The sequence below is a fragment of the Hippopotamus amphibius genome, chromosome 3 (genome assembly GCF_030028045.1).
Source record: "Hippopotamus amphibius kiboko isolate mHipAmp2 chromosome 3, mHipAmp2.hap2, whole genome shotgun sequence".
Classification (NCBI taxonomy): Eukaryota; Metazoa; Chordata; class Mammalia; order Artiodactyla; family Hippopotamidae; genus Hippopotamus; species Hippopotamus amphibius.
The window spans coordinates 173280491-173307412 of NC_080188.1; the positions used below are offsets into that span (position 1 = coordinate 173280491).

At 42.7% G+C, this 26922-nt stretch overlaps 1 protein-coding gene across 2 annotated transcripts in view; it reads left to right on the forward strand.

Annotated features, from left to right (window-relative positions):
• ASTN1 (astrotactin 1) overlaps positions 1-26922 on the forward strand; it is a 299335-nt gene that overhangs the window by 211041 nt on the left and 61372 nt on the right. For both annotated transcript variants that reach the window (XM_057727657.1, XM_057727658.1), the window contains exons 12-16: positions 3639-3805; positions 6842-7036; positions 8409-8536; positions 14840-14944; positions 17238-17426. In XM_057727657.1, the coding sequence (XP_057583640.1) occupies positions 3639-3805; positions 6842-7036; positions 8409-8536; positions 14840-14944; positions 17238-17426 (784 nt within the window). The remainder of the gene's footprint in view (positions 1-3638; positions 3806-6841; positions 7037-8408; positions 8537-14839; positions 14945-17237; positions 17427-26922) is intronic.

Sequence of the window (26922 nt, forward strand, 5' to 3'; positions counted from 1 at the left end):
AGTCAAGAAGCCATGAGCATCTCCTGAAAGATGATTAACCTTGTGTATTTTAGGGGTCACCGAAATAGAGCTCATTTATTAGACTTTCTTGAGGGGGGAGGGCTTTTGCCATAATAAATGGAGTTTTCTTCCTGGGACTGCTAAATGTAACCTTTGCAAAGAGGGGTTAATGTCTGACCTTGGGGCTCAAGCCTGAGCAAACAGTTCTCTTTTAAGGAAGAAGTGCAGATATTGTCCACAAGCCAGGAGAAGAGAATGGCCAGCACTTGCAGTGGGAAAATACAAGCTCTTCCCGGAGGGCAGGATTTCTCTCCTGACAACTGGTCTCTGGCTTCTTCTAGGAAGAGGCCATGATTTAGAGCCTGGAGTTTTTTTGTATTTAGATATAGATTTCGAGGTGCTCAAAATGTGACTACAACAGCACATGAAACATTCGGGCAAAAACAAAAGCAAATGTATACCATGGGAAACTTGATGGATTAGACTCCTTAGAGATGGGAGTTCTGGGTCAACCAGGGTTAAGAAGAAAACTCTATTTTTGGTTTCAGCTTTTTTTTCTGGAAATCTTTCAAAAATGTTTTACTCTGAACTGCAGCCCAAGTAAGTTACAGTGCAGCAAAGATAATTGCATCTTTTTTAGTGATTGAGGATCTTGTCTTGCTTCAAGGTCATTGCTCTGGATGGTTTGCAGTTTTGTCCTATAAATATATGCGCCCATAATACACGTGTGTGTGTGTGTGTGTGTGTGTGTGTGTGAAGAGAAGGGGAGAGAGAGAGTATTAGGCTGAATCTACAAATCCATAATCGATTCCAGAATGTAATCCAGGAGTTGCTTAAGACAATTGAACAAACAAACAAGAAATCTACAGGATTGCTTTGTTTTGTTGACACATCAACTTTATTTTTTAGCAATTCCAAAGATCCATCTTTTCTCACACTTGAGAAGCAGCATAGCAGAGTGGAAGGGACACAAATGAACTTTGGGGTCAGGTAGAACTAGGTCCAAATTCTGATTCTGCTGTTTTCCACCTCTGTGACCTTAAACAAGTTACCACTTAATCTTTCTGAGTCTAAGTGTGTTCATTTATAAAATAAGGGGAAAAAAGTCTAATTGTGGGATTGAAGATAATTTATGTAGATTGCCCTACACATAGAATTGCTCAATTCCCAATAGCTGTTATTATTATTTTTAGCTTTACTTACGAGAAAAAAAAATCCAGCTTGGACGAGGCAGCTAACTGTCTTCTTTCCAAATCTCCTAAGAAAGTGTAAATATCAGGTGGTGCAATCTGGCACAGTGATGGTTATCTAGCCACAGGGGCCAGGCAAGATGTGGATGTGCCAGGTTTGGGGATTCTGGAACAGAGTCTGCTTGGGTTTCATTTGGTGATGTGTTTGTCAAACATCATGTTTGATGGGGCATTCTGTTAAAAAAACAGGTGCTTGAGAAGATGGGGAGTCCTGGCTGGTGACTGAGATCAATAGCTGGTACCCGGGTTGAAACCACATGAGGTGGGAATAACAGGAGCACCGGCTTTGTCTCTACCGTGATGGCTTTCCTCAAGCTTTATAGAAGGAAAAAAGAACTCATGGCAACCAGTGCAGCCCATTTAATTCCAATCAAACTTCTGTGTTTCAATACCCACATCCATGCCTGGGCAACCTCACAGTGGTGAAGCCAGCTCCCTTCTGGTGGCACATCTGGCCTAACAGCTGGGTGGCCAAGGAAGTGGATGGGTGGGGGGGGCTAACAAAATGTGGGGTGCAGTCCTCAGCTGCCTCATTTGCTTGTTTACCATCATCTGAAACATCTGGGTTTGCACAGCATGAGGCAGCCCTTGGAAACGTCTTTAAATGCTGTCACCTTCCAGCACTCCAGCTGGCTTCATGGGGAGAAAGGGGATGGACCAGGCTGGGAGCCCGGCAAGCCCATGGGGGTGCCATTTGTTTGGGAAACTGCAGAATTAGTGTCAGCAAACAGTGCTCATCCTGCTGTGATCTTCAATTGGGAAGCATGGAGGGAGAGGAGGTGGGTTTTCAGAAGTACACCTGTGACAGCTCCAGGCTACTAGGCCAAGGTGCTTGGCAACCAGGAGCAAGAGCCAGCCAGGCAGCAGGGCAGTTGGGGAAGTGTCTAACACAGTTCCCCTGAGTTTTAAAAGGCTTTTTGGGGGGTTTGGTTTTAGTTTTGGAGGGATGCGTTAGCTAGCTGACAGTAGGTGTATAGCAGTCACTAAAAGCAGATCACCTCTAGACAGACCCCCAGCTCTGCCCCATGTAAGCTGCTGGACCCTGGGCAAGTTATCTGTCCCCTTCCAGCCTGTTGGAAAGAACCAGCTGTAAAGCAAACGTACAGGATCTGTTGCATAGACAGAAGAAGCAGGGTGGCAAAAGATATTCATTGGCTTTTAGGTGGAGTCCAGTGCAATGAGAAGTTGATGCACTAACTGGCGACGTTAATAGTTTCCAGGTCTATTAAATGAGGATAATATAGGGCGCCACGAGATGAAATACCTACAGCACACAGCATAGCGCCCTGCTCCTAGTCAGCCTTCAGTCAACAGTGACTGTTGTGTGAGAGCCTGATTGTGCTGTGAGCTTGTGATGGTGCAGCCAAGGCACAGACTCCGTAGGCGGCCGACCAGGGTTTCAGGTGTGGTCCTACCGTGATCAGCCATGTGACATTAGCAAGGTTAAACCCTCTGTGCCCCAGTTTCCTCACGTGTTAAATGAGGATGATCAGCCTGTGTACCTTACGGGATACGTGAGGGTTGCGTGAGTCAGATGCAGGAACGTTAGACCCTGCCTGGCTCACGGTGGATGACTTGTGAGCGTTCCTACTGCTCACCAAGCCCCTCCGTCTTCTCCGGGACCTGACTGATGATCTCTTCCTGTGTTATCTTCTTTGCTGTCATTCTTGGGTAGTTTTTTGAGGACGTGGTAGTTTGGAAAAGCTAAATGTTTTACACTGAGTGTCCGGGAACTGGGACAAAGCCCACCCCCAAGTGTAGCACCTGTGGTTGCTCTTGTAGCAGGTGCCCTTGTCTGTGCATCTTCCTCAGGGCATCCTTGAGGTGGGAAGGCCATGAGTACAGTGAGAGTGGCTCCCTTCAAGGTCACAGAGAAAGTCCACTTCCTGCTTCTGGCCGGCAGCCCTGGCTCAGTCCGCTTTCTCCAACACTGCTGTCTGGTACCAAAGTGCTTTGGACATAAAAAATAAAGTCCTATTAATCTGAAGTCCAAACAGCAGCACTCCCTTCCCCTAATGCAACGGAATGTCTGCTAATGCATTTTAATTCTGGCCCATCACTTCCTCTCTCCTGCCCGCCTGAGGCCCAGCTGGGAGGCCAGCACACCTCACTCTGTCTTGCTGCAACGCTCCCTTCCAACCTGCTTGGAGGAATCAGCTTTAATGCAAATGTGTGTGATCTGTGCCCAGAGAGAAGAAGCAAGATGTCAAAAAAGGTCCCTTGCTTTTATAGGGAGTCCCACATAGTGGGAAACTCGTGTATTACTTACCAGGGTTGATGGTTTCAAGGCTGAGGGCTAAAAATAGGCATCTGTGGTTACACTCTGGTTCCCAGAGAACCCAGGCCCCTGGTTCACCCACCTGTGTGGATGCTCTCTGATTGTGCCAGTGTCCACCCGGACTCAGCCCCATGAAGGACAGCTCTGGCTGCTATGACCGCCACATCGGGGTGGACTGCTCGGATGGCTTCAATGGTGGCTGTGAGCAGCTGTGTCTGCAGCAGATGGCGCCCTTCCCCGACGACCCTGCCGTGTACAACATCCTCATGTTCTGTGGGTGAGTGGAGCTGCCCGTGAGGCCAACCCTTTCACCAGAATGTGGGACTTTCAGGAAAGTAAATCCAAGTGAACTGATCGCCCTAGGCCAGCCCTTAGGCTCTGAGGAAAGAGCCTTCGGGACTGAAAGAGGAACATTTTAAAAGTCAGAGTTGGGAAGACCCTTAGGGGACGTCTAGTCTCAGCACTGAAAATGAGGAGACTGACCTAGGGGTTTACCTAAATCATCGCCCCCTTTATCAGAATTTCCAAACTATTTGGTGGTGCTATGTTCATTGTTTTGCAACCAAAGGATTCCATGGTCCAAAAGCTTGGGAAAGATTGTGTGAAACTAGCCAATGTTCACAGAAGGAAAGAGGGGACTCTTTGGGAGAGCAGAAGCATTATTAAATGCTGCCCCTACACTCCCAGCATTTCGCCCCGCAGGCCCCCTCCCTCAGACGCAGTCATTCTTCAGTGTGACCACGCCCTTTACCGTGGACCAGCTTTTTCATTTCATTTGTTCTCCGTGAGGGCAGGCAGTGCCATGCCTTTTTACAGATGCCAGAACTAATGCACAGTGAGCTCGATTCCCTCAAGACTAGGGAGTTGCTTAGTGGGAAGATTAGCACTAGAATTCAGGCGCCTCCTGGTTTTTTAAAAATTCTGCAGTTCCCTCAAAATTTAAATTTACAGCACTGACTAGAATTATATTTAAAAATATTTTCATGGTATATTTATAAAGTAAGTAAAGATTTGGCGCATTCTTCTACACCCATGGTTTGCCTGTCTGTCCTTCCTCCCCATCTCCCTCTCTCTCCCCTCCCTCTCCCCCCATCTCCTCTTCCCTCTCTCTCCTCTCCTGCCTGCCAGGGAGGGCACTGACTTTACGCCACATACCATGCTGGCCACTGCAAAGATGAATGACATGTAGTTCTTGCCTTGAAGGATCTCACCATCTGATAGGTTTGCAATGAAAGTCAGTGTTTATAGTAATAAAGCTATGCTAGATGGTCGCTAAAAGCCAGGGCCTGCCAAATAATTATGAGAAGATTATTCACTGGACTAGTAATGTTATTTTATTGTATTTCACTTTATTTTATTTCTTTGCAATTGAGCAATTTTCCTGTTTAGTTTCTTGTAAAATCCCATTCCATAAATGGAAGCTTGATCTCCACTTTAATGTCTCTGTAATGTTATCATTATGGTTGACCCACTTCAATTAATGAGGTAAATTCAGCCAAAGTTGCATCAGATTTATGTATTTAATAAACATATGTTTGAACACCCACTTTGTGCAGACAAGCTAGTTAGGTGTCGGCTATAGGGGACACAGCAGGATGTGAGATCTGGTCTCTTCTCTCGCAAAGGAGTTTACAGTGGGACGGACACACAGCCATAAGCACAAAGGAGAATGGGGGAGATAGGGCAGCGTGAAGGGGCAAGTTGTCAAGCTGCTCAGGGTGGAGTGAGAGGGGACCAGCCAGCTTTAAAATTCTTTCCAGAAACACTGTGTAATGTCTCAACGAAGGAGCCACTTTATCTTGTCCCAGACCTAGGCTGGTGCCACAGGGTCCTTTGTGGGTCTCAAATCAGGTCTGTTGCATGGGCCAATACAGTAGGTCCCTGACTGGACTTTTCTTTCCTGTTTCATCAGAATTTGGTACCCGTGTATATTTAGCACTCTCCAAGCCACTATATATAGCCTGCCAAAAGAAGTCCTTGATTTGAGGTTCTTTAGAAAGACCAAATCACATGCACCTATAATTAAAGAGCTCTGCTCACACCTGTTCACATGATATGTAAATGGTAAACCAGGAAAACAAAGTTGCATTAACATAGGCTTCATTTGTACCTCTGCTAATGATGATAGCAACATTTAATGAGCACCTAATATAGGTTAGGCACAGCGTAAGTTCTTTAAATTCAGTATCTCCCTTAATCTTCTCAGTAACCCAACAAAGCAGCGACTGTTTTTCCCACTTTTACAGATATGGAAACTGAAGCTCAGAGAGTTCAGTCAACTGGTTCAAGGTCATCCAGTGAAGGCCAGCGTTATTGCCATGATAATATTGCTTCTCACCACTTAAAACTATGATTATTTGTTCCTCTGTATAGAACAGAGGTCTTTATCTCATTGCAGCAATTACTGTACATAGCAATAAGTGATATGTTTAATGTCGTGAACATCTATAAATTCTAAATTTGGTATGTTTTCTAAGCAGAGACCCAAATGAAATCAATCTGCTTTTAAAGTGACAGCTTTACCAAAGTAGTTCTTACTTGAACAAACAAATTATGTTCTTCTCACTATAACTACAAATAAAGTCCAATTAATGACTTATAGGTCATTGACCCATATTTACCAACATCAGTATTGCTCTTCCATTAGAGTAACTGCACATGCTTAATGGGGAGGATACCAAGGAGGTGTCCACACAGCATGCCCTAGCATCTATTTAGTTCAGGAAGGCTACTCTGAATGAAGGGGGAGTTAATATGGGTTGATCTTGTGTTTGGATACATTCAAACGGAACACAGCTGCAAGATGATCAATCTTCTTAATTTCTTAGTTGACTTGTCACAGGACCAAATTAGAAGGTTATTAATTTCTTAAGCACAGTGTCATTCTTTTTGCTGCCTAATTACCCTCCAAACAAATGCACGGTCTGGCCACATAGATTGTTCTCGAGAAAGACTCTAGAATATTTTGGATTTAAATGTGTTACCTCATTTATAAGCTTATTTTCAGTGATTCTTACTCAGACCTATCTGGGAAATCCTACACTCATTAGAGGAGAAAGAACTGCAAAGCCCTGGAAGCACTTACCTGCGAAGGAAAGGTGAGAGATTCTGTGTGATCACATAACACAAGAAGACTCGGCTCATAGACCTAAGAAATTGAGTTACAAAGGGGACAAAATCAAATCGAGATGCTCATAACCTTTGGCTATCCAACACTCTCCCAAAGACATTTTTTCCAATCTACTGGGTTGCGTTGGCTGCATGGCTTGTTGATGGAATAACTTCTTATCTTGAGCTTTCCCCACCATGCTAGGTGCATCGAGGATTACAAGCTTGGTGTGGATGGACGCTCTTGCCAACTCATCGCAGAGACCTGCCCAGAGGGAGGTGACTGTGGGGAAAGCAGAGAGCTTCCCATGAACCAGACCCTCTTTGGGGAGATGTTCTTTGGTTACAACAACCATTCCAAGGAAGTGGCTGCTGGACAGGTGCTGAAAGGAACATTCAGGTGAACCCCACATCCATAGAACTGGTTATTCAGGGCTGTTGGTGGATTTCTCCCCTGATGGGTCCTAAAGTCAGCATGAAGTCTTGTATCTTGGACCCTGGTAATGTGACCCTAAAGGGATATGTTATTTTCTCTCCCCTGGACTTTACTAGCTTTACGCTCTCCGTTCCAGAACCCAAGAACCATGAACAGTAGAGTGTTAAATAAATTTTTACCTTGCCCAGGCAGGGACTGCAAGATTTTCCATGGATGCCACCATAAAATGCTCAGGTTCTGTCATCCCTCTGAGTCTTGGCGTATGAGTCAATCCAGAATAGGCCCTCAATATGGTCCAAGAATCCCTGACGGTCCCTGAGATCCTCTCAGGGGATATTCAAAATCCTGCCTTTTCCAACTACAGAGAGGATAGGTTTCCTTCATATACTTCAACCCAAACAATATATTGCAATACGCTGAATGCAGAGGTGAGAATTCAGCTGTCTTCTATAAAGTCAGACACTTAAAAAAACTTGCAAAAAATGTAAAGTAATGCCACTCGTCTCATCAGTTTTCAAGACGTTAATATTTAATGGATTTATTATTGTCATCTAAAATAGATCAATGAATACTTTTTAAAATTTGCTTTCAATTTCTAATATGGTAAATGCTGATAAATTTAATCTACATAAACAAAAGTTATTCGAGGCCTTCAATTATTTTTAAGTGTATAAAGGGGTCTTGAGAACAAAATGTTTCAAACCACTGACTTAGTATATTTCTAGGAAATTCTCCATTTGACCCCTGTGCCTAATCTATCTTGGGTTATTTGAATACATCTTCCTCAGGACCCATGCGTTTCAGGAGATGGTGGTGATGATGGTGGTGATGTTAGGGATGAAAGTGTCATAATATGGACCAGCAGTTGATAGCAAGCTGGGTCTGGACTCTTAAGAGAAGCTGATAGTACACTTTCAAGCTAGTTCTTGGAGTCCGTTGTGTTTTCTGTTACAGACAGTAGACTTTACTAAAATTTCCCCTTTTAGCCTGGGACCTTGCTTGCCAATGGCAAGCCGTGAGGTGTCGTAACGAATATTGTGGTGACTGCATTTGCTCAGATCTTGTGAAGAGAGGATCAGGGAGTAGGGACTGGGGCAGGAGGGAGGGAAGAACATTCTCTATCTTGTAAGTAGACCTTTGCAGCTGGCTTATTTCTCAGCTCTTATCTCTCATCTTACCCTACTTCTCACGCTCGTGTCCTGCTCCAGACATGTACATGGAGTGGGGTTCAGGTGAGGGGACGTTTTTGGTCCATTGTGGGCTGAGATATAGATTGCTCACCAAGGAGTGGGGTTCACCTGAACACTCAGAGATGAAAGTCTGCCTCTGTTTCCAGGCAAAACAATTTTGCTCGAGGTTTAGACCAGCAACTGCCAGATGGTCTTGTGGTAGCCACTGTCCCCCTGGAGAATCAGTGCCTGGAGGAAATCTCAGAGCCCACCCCGGACCCCGACTTCTTGACTGGTGAGTGTGCGGTACACCTTACTTAACTGGCAAAAACAAGCAGCTCCCTGTGATTTTAGAAGCTGAAGACTCTTGACCTCGCTTATTTTGGTTTCAAAGCCAGTGATTTCCTTGATACACGATAAAAGCTCAGTCCTAAAACTGAACACTGGTAGGATTATTTGTCAGTAAAACAGCCAGTATTATTACATAATTATCTGCAAAATGGCCTTAATAATACCTTTCCCTGCTCATCTTATTGGGATGCTTTGAAAACAAATGAGATAATAGGTATGTAAGAGTTTAGAGTTCTCAGTGGATTAAAGGAAGTGAGTAGGTCATAGTAGAGGTAGAAAGAAGGTGGATTGCTTAGCACCTAAGTATCAGTCATTTGGATGGCTGGGTTTCCTGGCAAGTGCTTGCAGAGCAGTGTGAGGGAATAGAAAATGATAGAGCTTTGTTGTCGAACGACCCTGGGTTTGACTCCTGGCTCTGCTATTTTCTAGCTGTGTGACATTAGACAGTACAGTCTCTTGGGATCTCATGGCCCCTGTCAGAAGACAGGGATCATAGCACCTGTTCCTCAATGTTGTTTTGAGCTCAATGACATTCTTTTCCTGGGCTCCTTATGGGACAAAGGTACAGGCTGATTGGGAGAGGCAGGAACACCAGGGGATACTTCTCCTTCCTCTGCCACTGAAGACCCCCAGTTAGCACCTCCTGGATCAGAGAAGACACTTCAAAGGGTTCCAGGGACCCATAAGGGGCCGCCCACCAGGAACTCAACATCACTTACTAGAAGTCTGGACCTGAGCTCTTCCCTGTCGGCTTTGTTCATTTCTCCATTACTCCTCTCCCCTCCTTATTCTGTGTCTTCTTTATTCTAGACCTTTCTCCCCTTTATTATCCCCTTTTCTGAAGAATGGCTTGAACTGAGTGTAAGCCTTTTTCAGATATCAAGTTATGCCTGAAACTTTCGTTTAGACCGGAACGGGGTTAGAGGTAGGTCTGTCTGAGGTAGTGTAGCACAGTGATTCCTAGCTTAGGTTCTGGAGCCTGACGGCTGGGGTCAACTCGTCACTGGCTGTGTGATCTTGGACAAGTTACTTACCTTCTCCATGCCTCTGTTTTTTACCTGTAAAAAATGGATATTATTATCTTTCTTATAGGATTAGTATGAGGAATAAATATTCATAAAGTTTTTAGAACAGTCCCTGATACATAGCGAGATGTACGCTTATGAAATAAATAAGTATACCAAGGAAGAAAGAAAATATGAACATTCAAAGCTACCAAATTGTGTTTTCCTTATAGAAGAAGGAAAGGAGCAAGAGAGAAAATAATTAGATATATTCTCAACCAGAAATAAATCTAATCGAAATAAACTGCCATCTAAAAGATCACACACACACTGAAAAAATTAAAGTGCACCTCTGGGCGTGTCCCTAAAGCCTACATCTCTAGTGTTTGGCAATCTAGTTTTTTCGTTTCCATGTCATTTGCTGAGAAATACTTCCCGAGCATGTGTAAAATGCCTTGTAAAGGAGGTGTGAGATGGCGCACAGAAGTAGGGCAGGCTCACACCACTAATGAACCTCCTGGCTTCTGTTTAAAGAGTCACTGGGACAACTCTCTCACATATTAGATCTTACTTAGAGGTGAGGAGCTGCACTGCAGTTGCCAGGCTAGGAGGACACAGAGTAGTCCTGGATGCTACCTGAGCTTTTGGGGGAGGAGTAAGTGGATAGATCTGAGAAACATCAGAAAAACATGTGTCTGAATCTCCATCTTTGGAAATAAGAAAAAATCCAAACTTGGTTCTCATCCACAAGAGAAACTTCTTTCTTCCCTGTGCCCTTGGACCTCTCCTGATCTGGCATATAAGAGGCAAAAGGAATAGAAGGATGTCCTGGTGGGACCCTTCCTTTTTCGTGGTCTTGAGACAGTGACATTCCTAAAAGTATAGAGAGGACTTTTCTTGACCTGCTACTTTTCTACCCAGCCTTTCTTTTTAACCTATTTTGATTAAGAAGTGATACCAAGTAGTCCAAGAGCAGATATTTCCTTTGATGTAAGAAGGAATCCATCTTGTTTTTTCAAAGCCCAGAATAGCTAGAAGAATCAAAGAGATGGTTGATCACATTTCTTCCACATTTATTTTCTAGTTCTGGTAATATTTTAATTATATCTTTCCTGAGAGTCATACAAAGAATGTCATATGCCACCCTATGTGCTATTATAGGTCACAGTCCTCACAAACCTACAAGCTTAAAAGATTTTTAGAGCAAGAGTGATCTTCAGATTCTTCTATATCAGCATTTTCAAGCATGTTTTTTTTGTGAAAGACCAGTGTTCCACTCATAAATAGGTTCTGTCTTCAAATACATTTGGAAAGACCGTAGCATCCACCTCTCAGCAATTTGCAACACTTGAACATGGAAGAGATTCCAAGACGTCCTGCACTAGAGAAATACCTTTTACTTTACTTAGCCCAGCAATTCCCAAATCTATTTCACTAGAGAATCCTTTTATACATAACAGTTATGTCCATCTTTCAGAATTATTGGCTGGAAAATTACTGCTGTATGTGTTTTATCTTTCTGATTGCCTCCCTCCTTATCAAAACAGTTAAGAACTCTAAGCTTTACCAGCCTTTTTGGTGCCATAAGTTGTGTGGAAATAAATGAAGACCAACAAAGTGAAAACAGGCAAAGGCTATTGACACAGAGCAAGAAAGTCGGCCACCACGACTTGCATTTTGGCAGAGACTGAGAGGCAGGCAGAGAAGCAGGAAAGCTTTAGAGTGGAAAAAAGGGAGGGCTTCAGATATGCCCTGATTGGCATGTAGGCTGTTGGCACGTGATCCAGCTAACCAGGGGTGAGGTATTCTTACGTAAATGTTTAGGAGACATATTTGACTTTCTCTGGTGGAACCTAACTTGGAAGCAAGAACAAAAATTAGGGGAACTGTCAGTTATGAATCAAGTCCTGGTGATTTTGGCCTGATTGTTACAGGGTGTATTGTTTGGCTTCCTGAACTAGAAGAGATAGTGGTGTGACTTCCTATAGGTCTGACTTAGAGATGGTAGACTAGCTTCTTGGGCTGGTTGCTGTAGATAATAGGGTGGTTTCCTGGGCTGGTTGCTGCAGATTGTGGGTCAGAGTTCTGTTTTTACATGTGGTCCGGCCATTATCCATTTGTATTTTCAGTCTCTCAGTTGAGAAAAAGAAGAGAGTCCAGAGGCAGACCAAGGAGGTAGCGGAGGCTGCTGGCCACATTCACGGGCCCACTGGGTGACATTATCACGAATTCTTAAACATCCCCTTGGCATTTCAATAAAATGACAGGAGAAAACTTTCTTTCTTTCATTCTCTTTTTCTTTCTTTCTTTTTCTTCCTTTCTTCCTTTCTTTCTTTCTTTCTTTCTTTCTTTCTTTCTTTCTTTCTTTCTTTTTCTTTCTTTTTCTTTCTTTCTTTATTCCTTCCTTCCTTCCTTCCTTCCTTCCTTCCTTCCTTCCTTTCTTTTTCTTTCTTTCTTTCTTTCTTTCTTTCTTTCTTTCTTTCTTTCTTTCTTTCTTTCTTTCTTTCTTTTTCTTTCTTTCTTTATTCCTTCCTTCCTTCCTTCCTTCCTTCCTTCCTTTCTTTTTCTTTCTTTCTTTCTTTCTTTCTTTCTTTCTTTCTTTCTTTCTTTCTTTCTTTCTTTCTTTCACATAGGTCTATTCAGTCATTCTTTTTTCAAGCATGTGCAGGGAAAAATAATGTTCTTTCCTGAGAACACATAGATTCTGTTTGAAAAAAAGTCATTCTCAAATGTATCCCAAATAATAATAAAATCAAATAAAAAACTAGAACCATTACAAGGGCACACTGAGAAAGAATCCTATGACTCAGCAAGAAAATATATATTTTAAAATATCCCTTTCTTTTTTACTAATGGAAATAGTATGTGTAAGTGGGCATGGAACATTTCCCAAGCATGAACAGTTATATAGCTGTTTTCCTGACTATGGTGTAGCGTAAATGCACGCAGTAGAATTGTTGTTTAGCAGTGAAGGCATGGAGTTCGGTTGTTTGGCTGATCCTGGGTGAATGTGGGATGCTGTCATCCCTGCCCACCCCCAACATCCATGCTTCTTTTATTTTTCCTTCCCTCTGTTGACCTGAAGTAAGGCCTGGGAATTTATAATAAAAACATCAGTTAACAAATGCCAAGTTCACACAATTAGGGGTGACGTGAGAGAGGTGCAGAGGTGGGTGATGACATTATGGAAACCATGTATGTATGTGATGTTTTATCTTTTCTCAGTGTGCTTTTATATCCATAACTTTACTTTGCCCTGACAACCTACCTGCAAAGTAGGCAGGATGAATACTATTATCCCTACTTTTCAGATAGGAAAACTGAAAGAAATGAGTTGCCTAGCCCCAAGTCACATAGCTGGTTGTAATCACAGAATTGAAAAGGGAGCAAGGGGTCATCTCAGCTAAGCCTCACACTTTACAGATGCAATAACTGAGAATTGCAAGGTCCCCTGGCCAGGTAGCCAGAGAGGAAGCTCAGGCCAGCTGACGCAGTCAGAAGCTGCCCCCTTCAGCAGCACGGGTGCCTTAGAACTCATGCCTCCTGATTTCCTGTCCTTTCTTTTCCTTCTAGGAAATAATTCCATTAAATGGAATGTTTTCTGATATACTGAAAAATCTTTATCGGGCTTGCTATCTTTTTATTAATAGAATTTCTGAACTAACAGCAAGCTGATGAGCTAACATCACTAGAGAATGCATGCTTCATAGAACAGTTTTACAAAACACGTATATTATGACTCTAATGAATCATACCTCGGAGGTATGTGACTGGCGTCTTAAACTTATAAAGCTAGAATTTCCTTTATATGCTTTTACAATTAACATAAAGACGAAAGCCAGAGTATGCAGAAGTATGATGGCCATCACAAAGCTTCATGCCCTAAAAGAAGAGCATTTGAAAGGAAAATTGCTGAAAACCTTCTTTTAGTTTTAAGTAACTTATCTCTGATTACCTGAGATCAAATTGAAGCAATTGATTCAGTAAGCACCTCTCCTGACCTTTTTTTCTGTTTTTCTTACCAATAATTATTCCCATATGATTCACACAGAAATGGAAATTTGGCAATTACTCAGCTAATTTGATTGGAGTTGACAAGCAGCTAATTAATCCCGCCTACTCTTCTTCCAGTTTAGGTACTAAATTAGTTGATTTAGCCTGGAGGAAGCATGGGTCAAAATGGCAGGATTATTCACTAAGTATGTATTAGTGCCATTATTTATACACACACACTCACTATCTAAATTTATCATATATGTGGCCATTATATTTGCATATGTGCATATATATACACACATACATGTAATGCATACATCAGGCAGAGAAACGAAGCTAAAATTGGCTTTCTAAACTTAGCAAGGTGATTTTATTTTATTTCCTGTGGCCTAATTATTTTGTTTCTGTAGCTTTTATATTTATAGTAATGGCTAGAATCCAAGTAGAGTGCCACTCTTTCTTAAGGTGTTCAAGCAAGAACAGCTCATTATAACATCACTAAGAGGCGACAAGGATGTATTTATTGAGAATGACCTTGGATAAGTAACTTGGCTTCTCAGAGCCTCAGTTTTCCCATCTGTAAAAGAGGGGCCACAAATAAAGTACCTGTCACATGTCTGGCACATAGATGACACTCAGTGTAGGGCCCATTCCTGCCCCCGCACTTAGTCATGCTGGCACTGTCCCTCCTGATGAAGACAAAACAAGCGTTATCGGCTTCAGAGTAATTAAAACAAATACTGAACACACATCCGTTAAATGGGACACAAAAATCAATGTTATCAGGAATGTGAGCTGAGTCAATTACCGCAGCTATTAAAGAGAGTAAAAAGCTGTGTGTTACACAGTAAGCCCAGTGTTTCACATGAGTTTATTAAGAGAGTATTGTAGTAGAATGGTTAAGAGTCCTGGCCTGGTCTCAGACACATCTGGAGCTCTATCCTGGCTTGTCTGGTGGCTTAGGGCCCTTATGCAAACACCTCTCTAAGCTTCAGTTTCCTCATTCATAAGATGCAAACGATAATACCTAGCTCACAAGGATCGTATGACTATGTACAAAGTGCTTAGCCAAAGGCCCAGCCCAGAGTATACGTTCAATAAGTGATAGCTGCTGTTACTATGATTCTAGAAATTTTCTCTGTCCAAAAACGCTTTCTCATTTTCTCACTATTACACCTCCTAACCCAGTAGACTTGGGACTTGTGAATCAACTACACACACTGAGTCTGCATTTCCTCTGTCCCTAGGGATGGTGAACTTCAGTGAGGTGTCCGGATACCCCGTCCTGCAGCACTGGACGGTCCGTTCTGTGATGTACCACATCAGACTCAACCAAGTGACCGTCTCTCAGGGTGAGCACAGTCGCAGGTGTCCCTCGCACCTGCTCCTGGGGTGTGGAATTCCTTCCCAAGGGCACAAGCCTTTTATCCATGTTGAAGATGCTGTCCAAAATGTAGCTACTCCACGACATATATAACCAATTCACTCCATTCACCCTTCAGGGCAAACAGCTGGAATCAGATCATTTTCTTAGCATGGATTAAACTGCAAGTTTTACCTGGGATGATAGAAGAGATAGAAAGGGCAAGGCGGGAACCACTGAAGATGAACACCTACTTTATCATATTTCCTAGGGTCAGCCAGTGTGTTGAGAGGATATGCAAAAGCCGACTTTTTATAAATTGACAGAATAAAACTTTCCAGATGCAAAGAGTCTACTTTAGAGGTTCTATATGATGAAAGAAATGAGGGAAAGAGAGCAAGGAAGAGGAAGGGAAGAGGAAAAGTAGAGAACAGCTATGGTTCCTAAAAGCATGTATGCAAGATAGATAGATAGATGCATAGATAGATACAGATTTATCTACATCTATGTTTTACATATATATGTACGCACGCACACACACACACGTATATATCTATATCTAGTTGTTAAGGAGTAGTGAATTCTGAACTTATTTAGGATAAATTGTTCCAAAACAGAACAGTGGGGCACCTTACGTAAGTATTCTTCAAATCTCAGTGATAAATGCCTTGAGTCACGTTTTTCCTAGCATTTGAACAATTCCACTGTGCAATTTGCAAAAGAGAAAATTTCTACAAAGCAGCCTTAAGATAGGTTTATATCCCTATTCTGCCTCATTGCTATGGACTAGAAGAATGTTACTCCACTCCTCCCTCTGGGGCTACCTAAAGAATGTTCCAGACCTGAAGGTTATGCTCCAGAGTCTGGCTTTGCTGTGTTGAATAAAAGAGTAACTAGAGCCAGATGCTACTGTTGGCACAAGATGACAAGACACGGAGAGGGGACTCGGGGTCAGCAACAGGGAGGCCGAGCCTTAGCGCCAACGAGAGAGAGAGAGAGAGAGAGAGAGAGAGAGAGTGTGTAGGGGGCAGATAGAGAGTCAGGAAGAGCAATGAGACATACACTCACTAAAGGTGAAGCTTCAGGCATAGAGAAAGGAAAGGCATTGAGGATAGAGAACATTTCCAAAGTATACAAAGGAACTCAGAACTTTTTACTTTTTTTATCACAAAAGAGTTCTCAGCGAAAAGGGATTGGGATGTGGCCATTACTGGAGTAAACTCTGCTGGGGCAGAAAACACCTAGGATGAACTAAGCTATCTTCATTCTAGAAAAACATGGCGGTAGAGACCCTATCTTGTTCACATACTCAGTTTGCACTCAGCACAGACACTGTGCATATCAGGGCTTAATGATTGGACATTAAGCCACGTGCTTTTAAAAGCCACACATGGCATCACGGATGATGTGGACATCTGCACTTGGGGTCTCAAGGCTGGACCAGGCTCTACCTTGTCCTGACAGGACACAGGTTTGTTCAAAGGAAGGCTGTACAAAGTTGATCAGGTAGAGACGGTATTGGATTTGGAAACTTTGCCATAAGTTATCTTTCTGACAAATATGATTCTCTTAAACAGGGAAGGCAAATCCAAGGAGATTTGTCTGGGGAGGATGGTGAGGAGGCAGACAGATTCTTTCCTCCATTTGCATTTCCCAGTCTTAATACTTTTGATTTTCTTAAATAAATGTAAGCAGTGCTTTAGTGACTTTCCTTATCTTTCTTCTGCCATTATCTTCCCATTACCAGTTTCTCTGCATGAAGGCAACATCCTGCAAACTTTTTTGGTCAGTACCCACAGTTAGAATACATTTTACACCGTGACCTTGTACATAGGCACCCCCCCCACATACACACAACAGAAGATTCATGAAGCTGTACTTCATCTTCTGATGTGAAGTGTTCTCTGCTGGTATTTGTGTTTCTATTTTAGGCTGTGCTATTCTTTTTCATTTTTTAATGCTATTATTTGAGCTCACTAAATTTATTTAATGTCATGACTTGTGATTTGAAGAAAAAAACATTGACTTAAGCAGCGGGGTAGTGGAGATTTGATAATGTTCTACTTAACTTGCACAAAGTTAACGACATAACCAACTGGCTTGAAGAAATATTCTTTTAGGAACTGAAGTGTCTGATTTAGCTTCCTGGAAATACTCACCTGATAGCTGCAGCCATCACTCTGGGCCACGTGGCATGTGCACACCTGAGGCTGGATGGCTGGGGATTCAGATGCCCATATTGTGAGTCCTCACTCTTTCTCTTGCGTGATGTTTCTCCATAGCCCTCAGCAATGCTCTCCACTCCCTGGACGGGGCTACATCTCGTGGGGATTTTGTAGCCTTGTTGGACCAGTTTGGCAACCATTACATCCAGGAAGCTATCTATGGCTTTGAGGAATCCTGCTCTATCTGGTACCCAAACAAGCAGGTCCAGCGGCGACTCTGGCTGGAATATGAAGACATCAGCAAAGGTGAGTGACAGGCTCATCAGCAAGTTCTACTCCTTGTGTAAGCCCTGGTGCATCTGTAGGACCAAACATAGGGAGTCTATAGGTGAAGGACTAATTCAGATGTGGCCTCGATGCTCTTGCCCGTGCTTTAAATTGTCAAGGTTTGGTTGCTAAAACTAAATCTCAAAATGGGGGTATTTGGGGAAACTTTAGAGGCAGGAGGAAGTCAAAACGGTATGGCCAACTGTGTTATCATAGAGAGAGTTGTCTAAAGGTTTTTTACCAGCCACCATGCATTCTGCTACCATAGCGTGGGCAAAGTATTAAATTGTTCTTATGGAGTAAGGGAGAAAAGGAGAGTGTTGCAGTCTCCGCCACCATGTCATGCCTCCAACAATCCCATCCTACACTGGCTGGCAACCCCTTCCCGTAATTGCATAGTAAACCCCTTCTCACTCCATCCTGCCCTGTGTTTAAGAGCATTTTTCCTACTGCTCTGTGCTATGAGGATACTCCATTGCCCCAGGTGTTTATATAGCCCTGGATAACAGCCTCACAGGTAAATCTTTGTCCACTGTTTGAGGGCAAGTTAGTATTCAGTCCAAGTAAGTATAAGAAATTGGAATTTCTCAAACCTTTTGAATCACCTTCTGGTACAGGAGGAGTACTGGCTGGTAAATTTGTATTCTGATCAACCAAGGCTGGTTTAGAATTGCCATTCATGGAATTTCTTCTTCTGAGCGTATCCTCATGGCATTCTGATGAGGCCAAATTATGGATGTGTAAGTTGCTAAAGGGCCAGTGATGAAATTAGCACAATGAAAACTCAAGAAGTAGGTCATCCTAAGATTTAATGATCAAGGGTCCCTCTGAGACTAGGGACCCTCTGCTTTCAGTCATGCTGCAATGGGGGAAAAGTGCTTCCTATGCTGAGAAGCTCTTGTTTCTCTGAACGCCATACAGATTTCTGTTTTGTCTTGCTCAAGAGGTAGTAGAGGCATGAGAGCCTGTCTTCTGGCTGGGCGCTTTCTTCCAAAAGAAGCAAGAAGCTTGTACCTGGAGTGCAGGCTTCCTCGCAAGTCCTGATTCCTCTAAGCTCAAAGGCAACCACAGGCTTCTTGTATCTCTTCAAACTTCAGCATCTTAAAATTGTTCTGATTCTAATTTGCCGAGAAAGGAGTATAATGTAAGCACATTTCGATAAGACCAGTTCCAGCTAGCAAAACTTTCTTATGTTTCCATGCCAGAGCCTAGTGATTGAACCAAAGGACTAAATCCTCCCCTATTTTTGTTTGTGAGTGGTTCAAGGATTGCCAGGTTCTAGGACTGCTGGGAGATGCGAGTCTGACCTTCCTTAGAACTCCTGGTTCTAACCCTTGCGTCTGTCCTGAGTATTGTAGTATCCTTAAGGTTAAATACTAAACCCAGGAGGGAAATTTGTCCATGGCCTTGGCACTATGCCCTATCCCTCTTGATCTCAAGCCATTCTTGCACACAGGAGCTAGTTTTGTCACAGTCCAATTGCTGCCTTTAGTTCTCATAAATGTGATGTATATCACCCCTTGTTTGTTACTGATATCAGAAGATATTCAAACATTTTAGTGTGTCTATTTTGATCTCTTGCAATTGTCCACATATACCTGCCGCCCAGCTGACTCCTGAATCTTACCTCTGTGTCATAGAGTGTATCTCTCTTAGTATTGGATCTGATTCTTACCCTCAAATATTTTCCTTCTCCCTAGGCACTGATTTCTTTTTATTCCAAAAGTGTGAAGCATCCTACTTATTAAGAATTATAAGTGCATGAGACAAAAGAAGATTTTCTTCTGCTTTTCTGTACTCTGGAGAGGATTGCTCCAGAACAGAATTTATACACTAGTGGTGACAAATGTTCTGAGAGGGCTATACCTACCACGACATAAAAGTGATACCTTTTTAGACTCGAGTCCTTTAATTATAGGTTCTTGCCTGCTCTAACTTTAAAAACTTTCCAATGAAAAGGGGTTTTGTGTTCTTTGCTTTTGTACCTATGATTAGATACCTAAAATTGTATACGGATTGAAGAAGAAAGAGGTTTATCAGGGGTGAGATGAAATGGAAAGATCACAGGACTGAAGGGTTGGGACTCTAGAATTGGCCAGGTGACATTTTTTTAATAATGGCTTTTAAAATTATGTATTTATTTATTTTTGGCCACATTGGGTCTTCCTTGCTGTGTGCGGGCTTCCCCTAGTTGCAGAGAGTGGGGACTACTTTTCCTTGCGGTGCATGGGCTTCTCGGTGCGGTGGCTTCTCTTGTTGCAGGGCATGGGCTCTAGATGTGCAGGCTTAGCAGTTGTGGCGCATAGGCTTAGTTGTTCCATGGCATATGGGATCTTCCCAGACCAGGGATTGAACCCGTATCCCCTGCATTGGCAAGTAGATTCTTAACCACTGTGCCACCAGGGACGTCCCAGACAGGTGACTTTTGTTTAGTCAATTAACTATCAGCACCTCCCCTGTAAAGCCTTCCATGGGTTCTCCCAGCTCTGATAGTTTACGGACCCTAGGAGTCCCCCTTTATGTGAGAGGCTTTCTCGGGTCAGGCATTTGAGTTAAAGACATTCCTCTTCTTTCTACAAATCACTACACAACTTCTCAAAGATAGGTTCTATGCCTTATTCAACTTTAAAATCCCCAGGTCCAGCACAGAGCTGGGCACATGACAATGCCTCAACAAGTGTTTGTTGTTGCTGCTGTCGTTAGTGATGGTGGCAGTGGTGGCAGTGGGAAAGGTAGTAAAAGCCCTTCTGAGGTGGTGACTTCCCACGTGGGTTTTATCATAGACACATAAAGTGCTGCAGGTATGCCTGACTGATGAGAACTCAGAGATGGATATTTTTGACCAGGTCTTCAGGAGGCAGCCTTTCACTCAGTAGGCACTTATTTGTCATACAACCACTATATGGTTTGGTCAGACTGACATTTAGGAGCACCTGTCTTCAGATAAATTTGACTCAAGCCCATGAATAATATACTTCCATTTCTCATTGTCTAAGATTAGCCTTTTTTTTTTTTTATAACGGAGCTAAGGAAAACTATCTGAATTGAACTTTCCAACCTCGTTCTCTCCCCATCTAAACTGACTTCCATCTTTCCTCCTCTTCCTTTGCCCTTGTGCTTTAGAAAGTATAGTGAGTTCCTCCTCTTCAGGCAAATCTCTCCACCCATTCACTTGCTGCCTTCCCTTTCTGCTTCCTCTTAGTCCCCGCTCGTGTATTAGCCTCCTCCTTTTTAATCTCTACAAGGTCTTCAGCCACAATTATCCCTCCCCCAACCTTCTATTTTCCAAAAAAATAATAGTTTTATAAATATATAACTCTTTTACCACTGTTTCCTTTCAACATATCACCATCAAATTTCTTGAGCAAGTAGTTTATACATCTTTTCTCTGCTTCCTCAACTTCTTTTCACTCTTCAAATAATTGCTTTCAGCCCCATTCCACTCCAGAAATAGCTCTGGAGAAGGCAATCAAGGACTTCATAAGCAAAGGTTCACTTTTCTATTCTGTGACCATTTTATCTATCTCAGCTGAAGAATTTGTCCCTGTTGGCCAGGTCTGCCTTCTTGCAAATTCTCTCCCTTGGTGTCCCTGATGCTATTCTGCCCAGATTCTTTTCATAAATCTTTGGCCTTCATTTCTCATTCTTTTTGCCCTCGCTGCTCTAAAGAAATCACAGTTTGGCCATTTTCCAGAATTTCGTCCTTAATGTTCATCTCTTTGTCACTGTTGCTGGGTGATTCTCTTCCGTATCTACCTCAACCCACATCTCAAATCCTTCCCTTCTCCCTGAAATTCAAAAGCTCATTTGTCTGTGAGTGTTTACCATTTCTACTTGGACATTCCTTAGGCACCACATTGATTAGCATCTCTTTTCTCTGTATCTGCTACTAGATTCGTGAACCACATTGAAGAGTCAAAATATAAAGTGAGGAGTCCTTCTTATACCCTCCTCCACCCTCCACCTTTGACCATTGACAAGTTCTGTCCTTTTTACCGCCTAAATATTTCTTCCATAGGTGTCTTCTCCTGTCCATTTCTCAAAATTGTACATTTGCAGTACCAGCTCTCGTAAGAAATATTGAAACAGCATCCTCATGTGCCTCCTTTCCTTCAGTTTCCTACCACTCTGGTCCATTCTGCACTTCACCATCTGTTATCTTTTTAAAATACCCTTTAATGACGTGACTCTTTAGCCTGAAGCCCTTCACTAACGCCCTACTGCTTCCTCACCATGAACGTGGTTTCACTCCCTGTATGAGTTTCCTACGGCTGCTGTAACAAATTACTACAAACTTGGTGGCCTAAAACAACATAAATCTATTTCCTGAAAGTTCTGGGGGCCAAGGGTGCAAAATCCATTTCACTGGGCTAAGCTCAAGGTATTAGCTGGGCTGGAGGCTCCTTCTAGAAGCTCTAGGAGAGAACCCCTTTTCCAGCTTGCAGTGGCCACTGTATATCTTGGCTTGTGGCCCCTTCCTCCATCTTCAGAGTGCATCGCTCCAATGTCTGAGTCACATGGCCTCCTCTCTGCCTCCTCCTGCCTCCTAATATAAGGACCCTTTTGAATCCACCCAGATGACACAGGATAATCTTGCCATCTCAAGAGTCTTCATTTAACCATATCTGCAGAATCTCTTTTTTGCCAACCACAGGTAACATTCATAGGTTCTAGAAATTAGGACCTGGGCATCTTTGGGTGTAAATATTCAGCCTCCCACACCCTCTGCCCTCTCCGGCTGCTGCGGCACCGATCATTCCCTATCCCGAGCCTTCCTCCACTCTGATGACACGAGGCTACTTGGATCAATCCAAAACACTTGCATTTGATTCCAGACAGTTGAAGGCCTCAAGTCTCCCTTCCTGTCACAGTCTGAGGCCACAGGTGTGTGCTCTAAAGTCTCCGCAACTACCTGTCTCACTAAGAAATTTTTTCTTGGTCGCCTCCCTTGCCCCTGCTTTTGTAACTTTCCTTCTCCTTCCCCTGGTGTCTGTCACTTTGCCTCATTTCTGGGTGGATCTTATTCTTTTCTTAGGCCCTTAGGACCAGCAGATATGTCTTCCTGGCTATGATTTCTGTTTCTTGCTCGTGTCTTTTAATCACCCCCTTCAGCTCTGTAGATTGTCATCTGCAATTAAATGATACCCTGCCCCCATGTCAGGCCCCAACTCTGGGTCCAGGGTCAAGGTTCCCACGGGTTTGGAAGAGGGCATTGAGCCTTTCCACATCTCTGAGCCTCCCTAACCTTGTCCTCTATCTACCCCGATTCTACCATCTCCTTCCTACGCTTTAAGAGCCAGTTCTAATGTCACCACTTCTGCCAACCCTTCCGTGATGCTCTGGTTCGAATCCCTTACTTCCTGCTTTATGCTCTCACAGCTCCTTACATGTATCCTTCGGCAGCACTCTTCACATTTCCCTGTATTGTCATTTCCCTGTGTGACTGTCTCCCATGATAATCGACTTGACAGCAAGTGCCATATTTCCCTTCTTTTTGTAATCTAAAAAGTTTTTTTTATTTAAAAAATACAAAATGTATAAAACAGAATAAAGTGAAAAATAAATCTCCCTCTTACTCTTGTTTCCCAGTAATCTAGTTCCACTCCCCAGTGGCAACCAGGCAACCATTACTACAGTTTCCTGCCTATGCATCCAGAGATGTTCTGTTCCTGGCTGTTTGGAAGTGAACAAAGCAAGTTGCAGAAGAGTAGATATATTATGGTCTTGACTGTTTTAAAAATGTTGTGTATAAATATATGCATATACACATCTATATAAATATAATCTTTAGCCTCTCTCTCACTATATATGTATATTTATGTGTGTGTGTGTATACACACACGTATATAAATTATCTGTTTGTTTCAAGATTAGGGTTATGGTATAGGGTAGGGGCTTTTATTTTTTGTACTAAAAACTTCTGTGTTGCTTTTCCCACAGCAAGCTTGTGCCACTTTTACAATAAAATGTTTTTAACACATTGAAAAATGTATTCTGAAAAGTTTCTGTTATCTTTAGTAAAGACTTAGAAAGTTAACTGGAAAAAAACAAAACACAACTGTATCTACAAAGAGCTGAACTTTGGATAGAAATCTGGGAGGAAGCACAAAACAATAGGATCATGTCTTACCAATCTTTGAGTCTCCACCTCTGACACAGTGCCTGGCATATAATTAGCATCTATTGTACTGTTTGTTGAAGGAATAAATCCTTTATTTTGTTCTCACTTCATAAGAAACCAGTAAAAAAGAGCCATAGATCTGTAGATTCCAGAAAAGTGGCCAAAATTTGAACCTTCTTCAAATAAGAACTTCCAGGGGCTTAATTTTAATCCTCAACCTGACACACTAAGCTCAGTATGTTTTCTTTCTCTTTTTCATTTTTTTTCTTTCTTTCTGTTTTGTTTTGTTTTTGGTACTCCATTCAGAAGTGGATTTCCATGGGTCTTTCTTCCTTTTCTTTTCCAGTATTACTTTCATTTCTACATTAGATCTGACCTTTGCCGTAGCTTTTCCTTACCATTGCTGTTGGGGCACATCAGTGGGGTGACCTGGGTTGGCAATTGACAATAAGCAAGCTCTTCCTTTCTGCTGCACCTTCGAGTCCATAATCCACTCGGGGTTGGGGTTGAGGATGAGGCAGGTTGGTTGGTTTCCAGCCGGTTGCCTCCTTCCACAGGAAAAGCTAAGAAGAACAGCTTCTTTTTTTTCCCAAGACACAAGCTGAGAGATTTTCCCTTAAGGGGACTCTCTAGCTCTGAGAAGCATTATGTTAAATTAGAATCAAAAAAAGAAGTAAACCACCTGGATGGCATTGTATTTCTACCACACATGATGCCATGTTTTCCACTTTTCATCCATTATGTTTTGGGTGGATACAGCGCAAGAAAGACTCAGCTGGTTCATCTCCCCAGGACAGTGAACAGATTTCTACCATGGCTGAAGCAGAAACAGTAGCTGAATCAACCATCAGCCTCTTATCCAGTCTGTGACTGCTGGTCAGCAGAGATCACGTCTTGTGTATTCGATGCTGGTGTAGTTCCTAGGCTAACTTGCATAATTGTGGCACATGACACAGAAACCTGTTAAGTTAAAGGCACAACATAGAAAGCCAGTGAAGAGTAATAACTTAAGTTTGTATAATGCTTTATGTTTTATAACCCCAGGATTGCAAACTAGCTGCAAAGGCTCTTTCTACGCACATTTACAATACCAAAGCTAGCATACAAGTGGCAAAGCGATTACGGCATACAGCTATTTTCTTTTAATGATTAATTAATTCATTCAACAAACGTTTGCTGAGGGCCTGCTACATGCAGAACCCTGTAGTGAGCAGAGAGGGGATTTAGAGCAGACAGCTGTTCTATGGCATTCCCAGGAAGACAGGCCTGATGAAGGTGCCGCTTGATGCTGAGCCTGGTGGTATCATAAACACAGGCTTCCAAGAGGACTGGAGCTTTTCTAAACATATGTGTGGGGATTTAATTTGAGTCTCCAAGTCCCCAGGCTCTGATGCAGAGTCCGGAGTAAACTGGATCTGTAGGTTGAGGGAAGAAGTTACCAAAATAATATTACCAACAGCTGGTTACATAACTTTTCTCATTGAAGCCTCAAACATACACATCACTTAAGTCTTACATCCCCATTTATAGATAAGAAGGTAAAGCCTCAGGGAATTAAATAACTCGCATGTGGTCCCTAAGCAGTAAGTGGCAGAGCGAGAATAAGAAGAATGCCTTCACCTGCTGAGATAAATTGCAAATGGCAGCCTGCGGTTTTGCCTGCCAATGACACGAGAAGAGATGAGGGTGGGAAGGTTAGTGGACAAAATGGAAGTGGATCAAGATGGAACTGAAGCCGGGTCACTGGCCTAAAGTGACCACTACAGGGCCAGATGTCAACTGTGGTTAGACTTCATGTTGGATCCACTGCCTTTCATCTTGAATTTTCTGGATTTTTGGTTGTCATTGGTGGTGGTTTTTGTTTTTTTGTGTTTTTTGTGTGTGTGTTTTTGTGGATTTTTTTTTTTTTTTTTTTTTTGGCCATGGTTAATGATGAGAACCCAGTTTCTGGAGGAGTTTTTGTTTTCCTGTGTTCCTGTACAACAGTGCTTCTCAAAATCTAATATGCATTTATATCACCTGGGATCTTGTTGAAATGGTAATTCTGATTCCGTAAGTCTGGGTGGGACCTGAGATTTTGCATGTCTAACAAACTCTTGGATGACACCAAAGCTGCTAGTCTGAGGACCACATTCTGAATAGCAAAGCTAGCTTCTCTCCTCAAAGACCAACAGGGAACGGGTTCCCTCCTCATCCCTGCTCATCCTGTCCAGTGCAGGAACTTCAACATGGGAGCCATGGCATAGTGGCCTCCAGGGCTGTGTCCTGGTGTCATGTCCACAGAGGAGACATGAGACAGGAGGATGAGCCTGAATGGTTTTCACTTTGGACCAGGACTTTTCTCTGATTAAGCCATTGATATTAGGCTTGTGTGTAGAATGGAACAGTCTTAAGCCCTGGGGCACTGAAAGGAATTGGAAACATGCCAACAATCAGGATTAAAGGTGATAAGCTGTTTTTTTTTTTTTTTAAGAAACTTTGTGCTGTAGGCAGCGCTGTCCCCATTTACTATCTCAAGCATTCTTTGTATTTTAAAAAATAGTGTTCAAGAGACCCCCACTGTTTTTCCTCTCAAAACCAAAAATTATTGGAGTTTCATATTTTTACCTGGCTAATACTTTAGTTAGTGGGACACTTCTTGTGGTGATGTTAAATTTCTTTCATACAATGATGGGCCTGACAGTAGTGACGTATTGTCCATAATGCACGATTTGGTAGTTGATTATATAGTTTTCTGGATTGTTCTCTACTCCAAATATGCAAGCTTTGCCTTCACAACTTGATGGATTGCTTCCTGAGAGTGGGCTCATTCATTCATTTATCTAAACATTGGTCTAGGCACTGGGCAAATAATGGTGAAAGATGCAGAAAAGCTTCTTGTTTCTATGGAGCTTATATCTTAGTGAAGAGAGGAAAAAAAGTGGCAAGTGACAAATGAAAGCAGTAATTCTAGATAGTGATAGAGACCATGAAGAAACTAAAATCAGGGGATATGAGAGAGGGCGACTGGAGGATGGGTGGGGGGCTGATTAAGATGGCAGGTACAGGGGACTTCCCTGGCGGTCCAGTGGTTAAGACTCCGCGCTTCCACTGCAGGGGGCACGTGTTCCATCTCTGGTCGGGGAACTAAGATCCCACATGCCACACAGCCAAAAATAAAAATTAAAATTAAAAGAAAAGACGGCAGGCATGAGTGATGGTAATGAAGGGGTGAGTTTGAGCTGAGACATGACAGACAAGACAGAGCTGACCATGCAAAGAAAGCAGAACAATCCAGGCAGAGGAAATAGCAAACGCGAAGGCATCACAATTTTTTGAATTTTTACCCTTCTGGCATCATGTAGGGCATGTAGA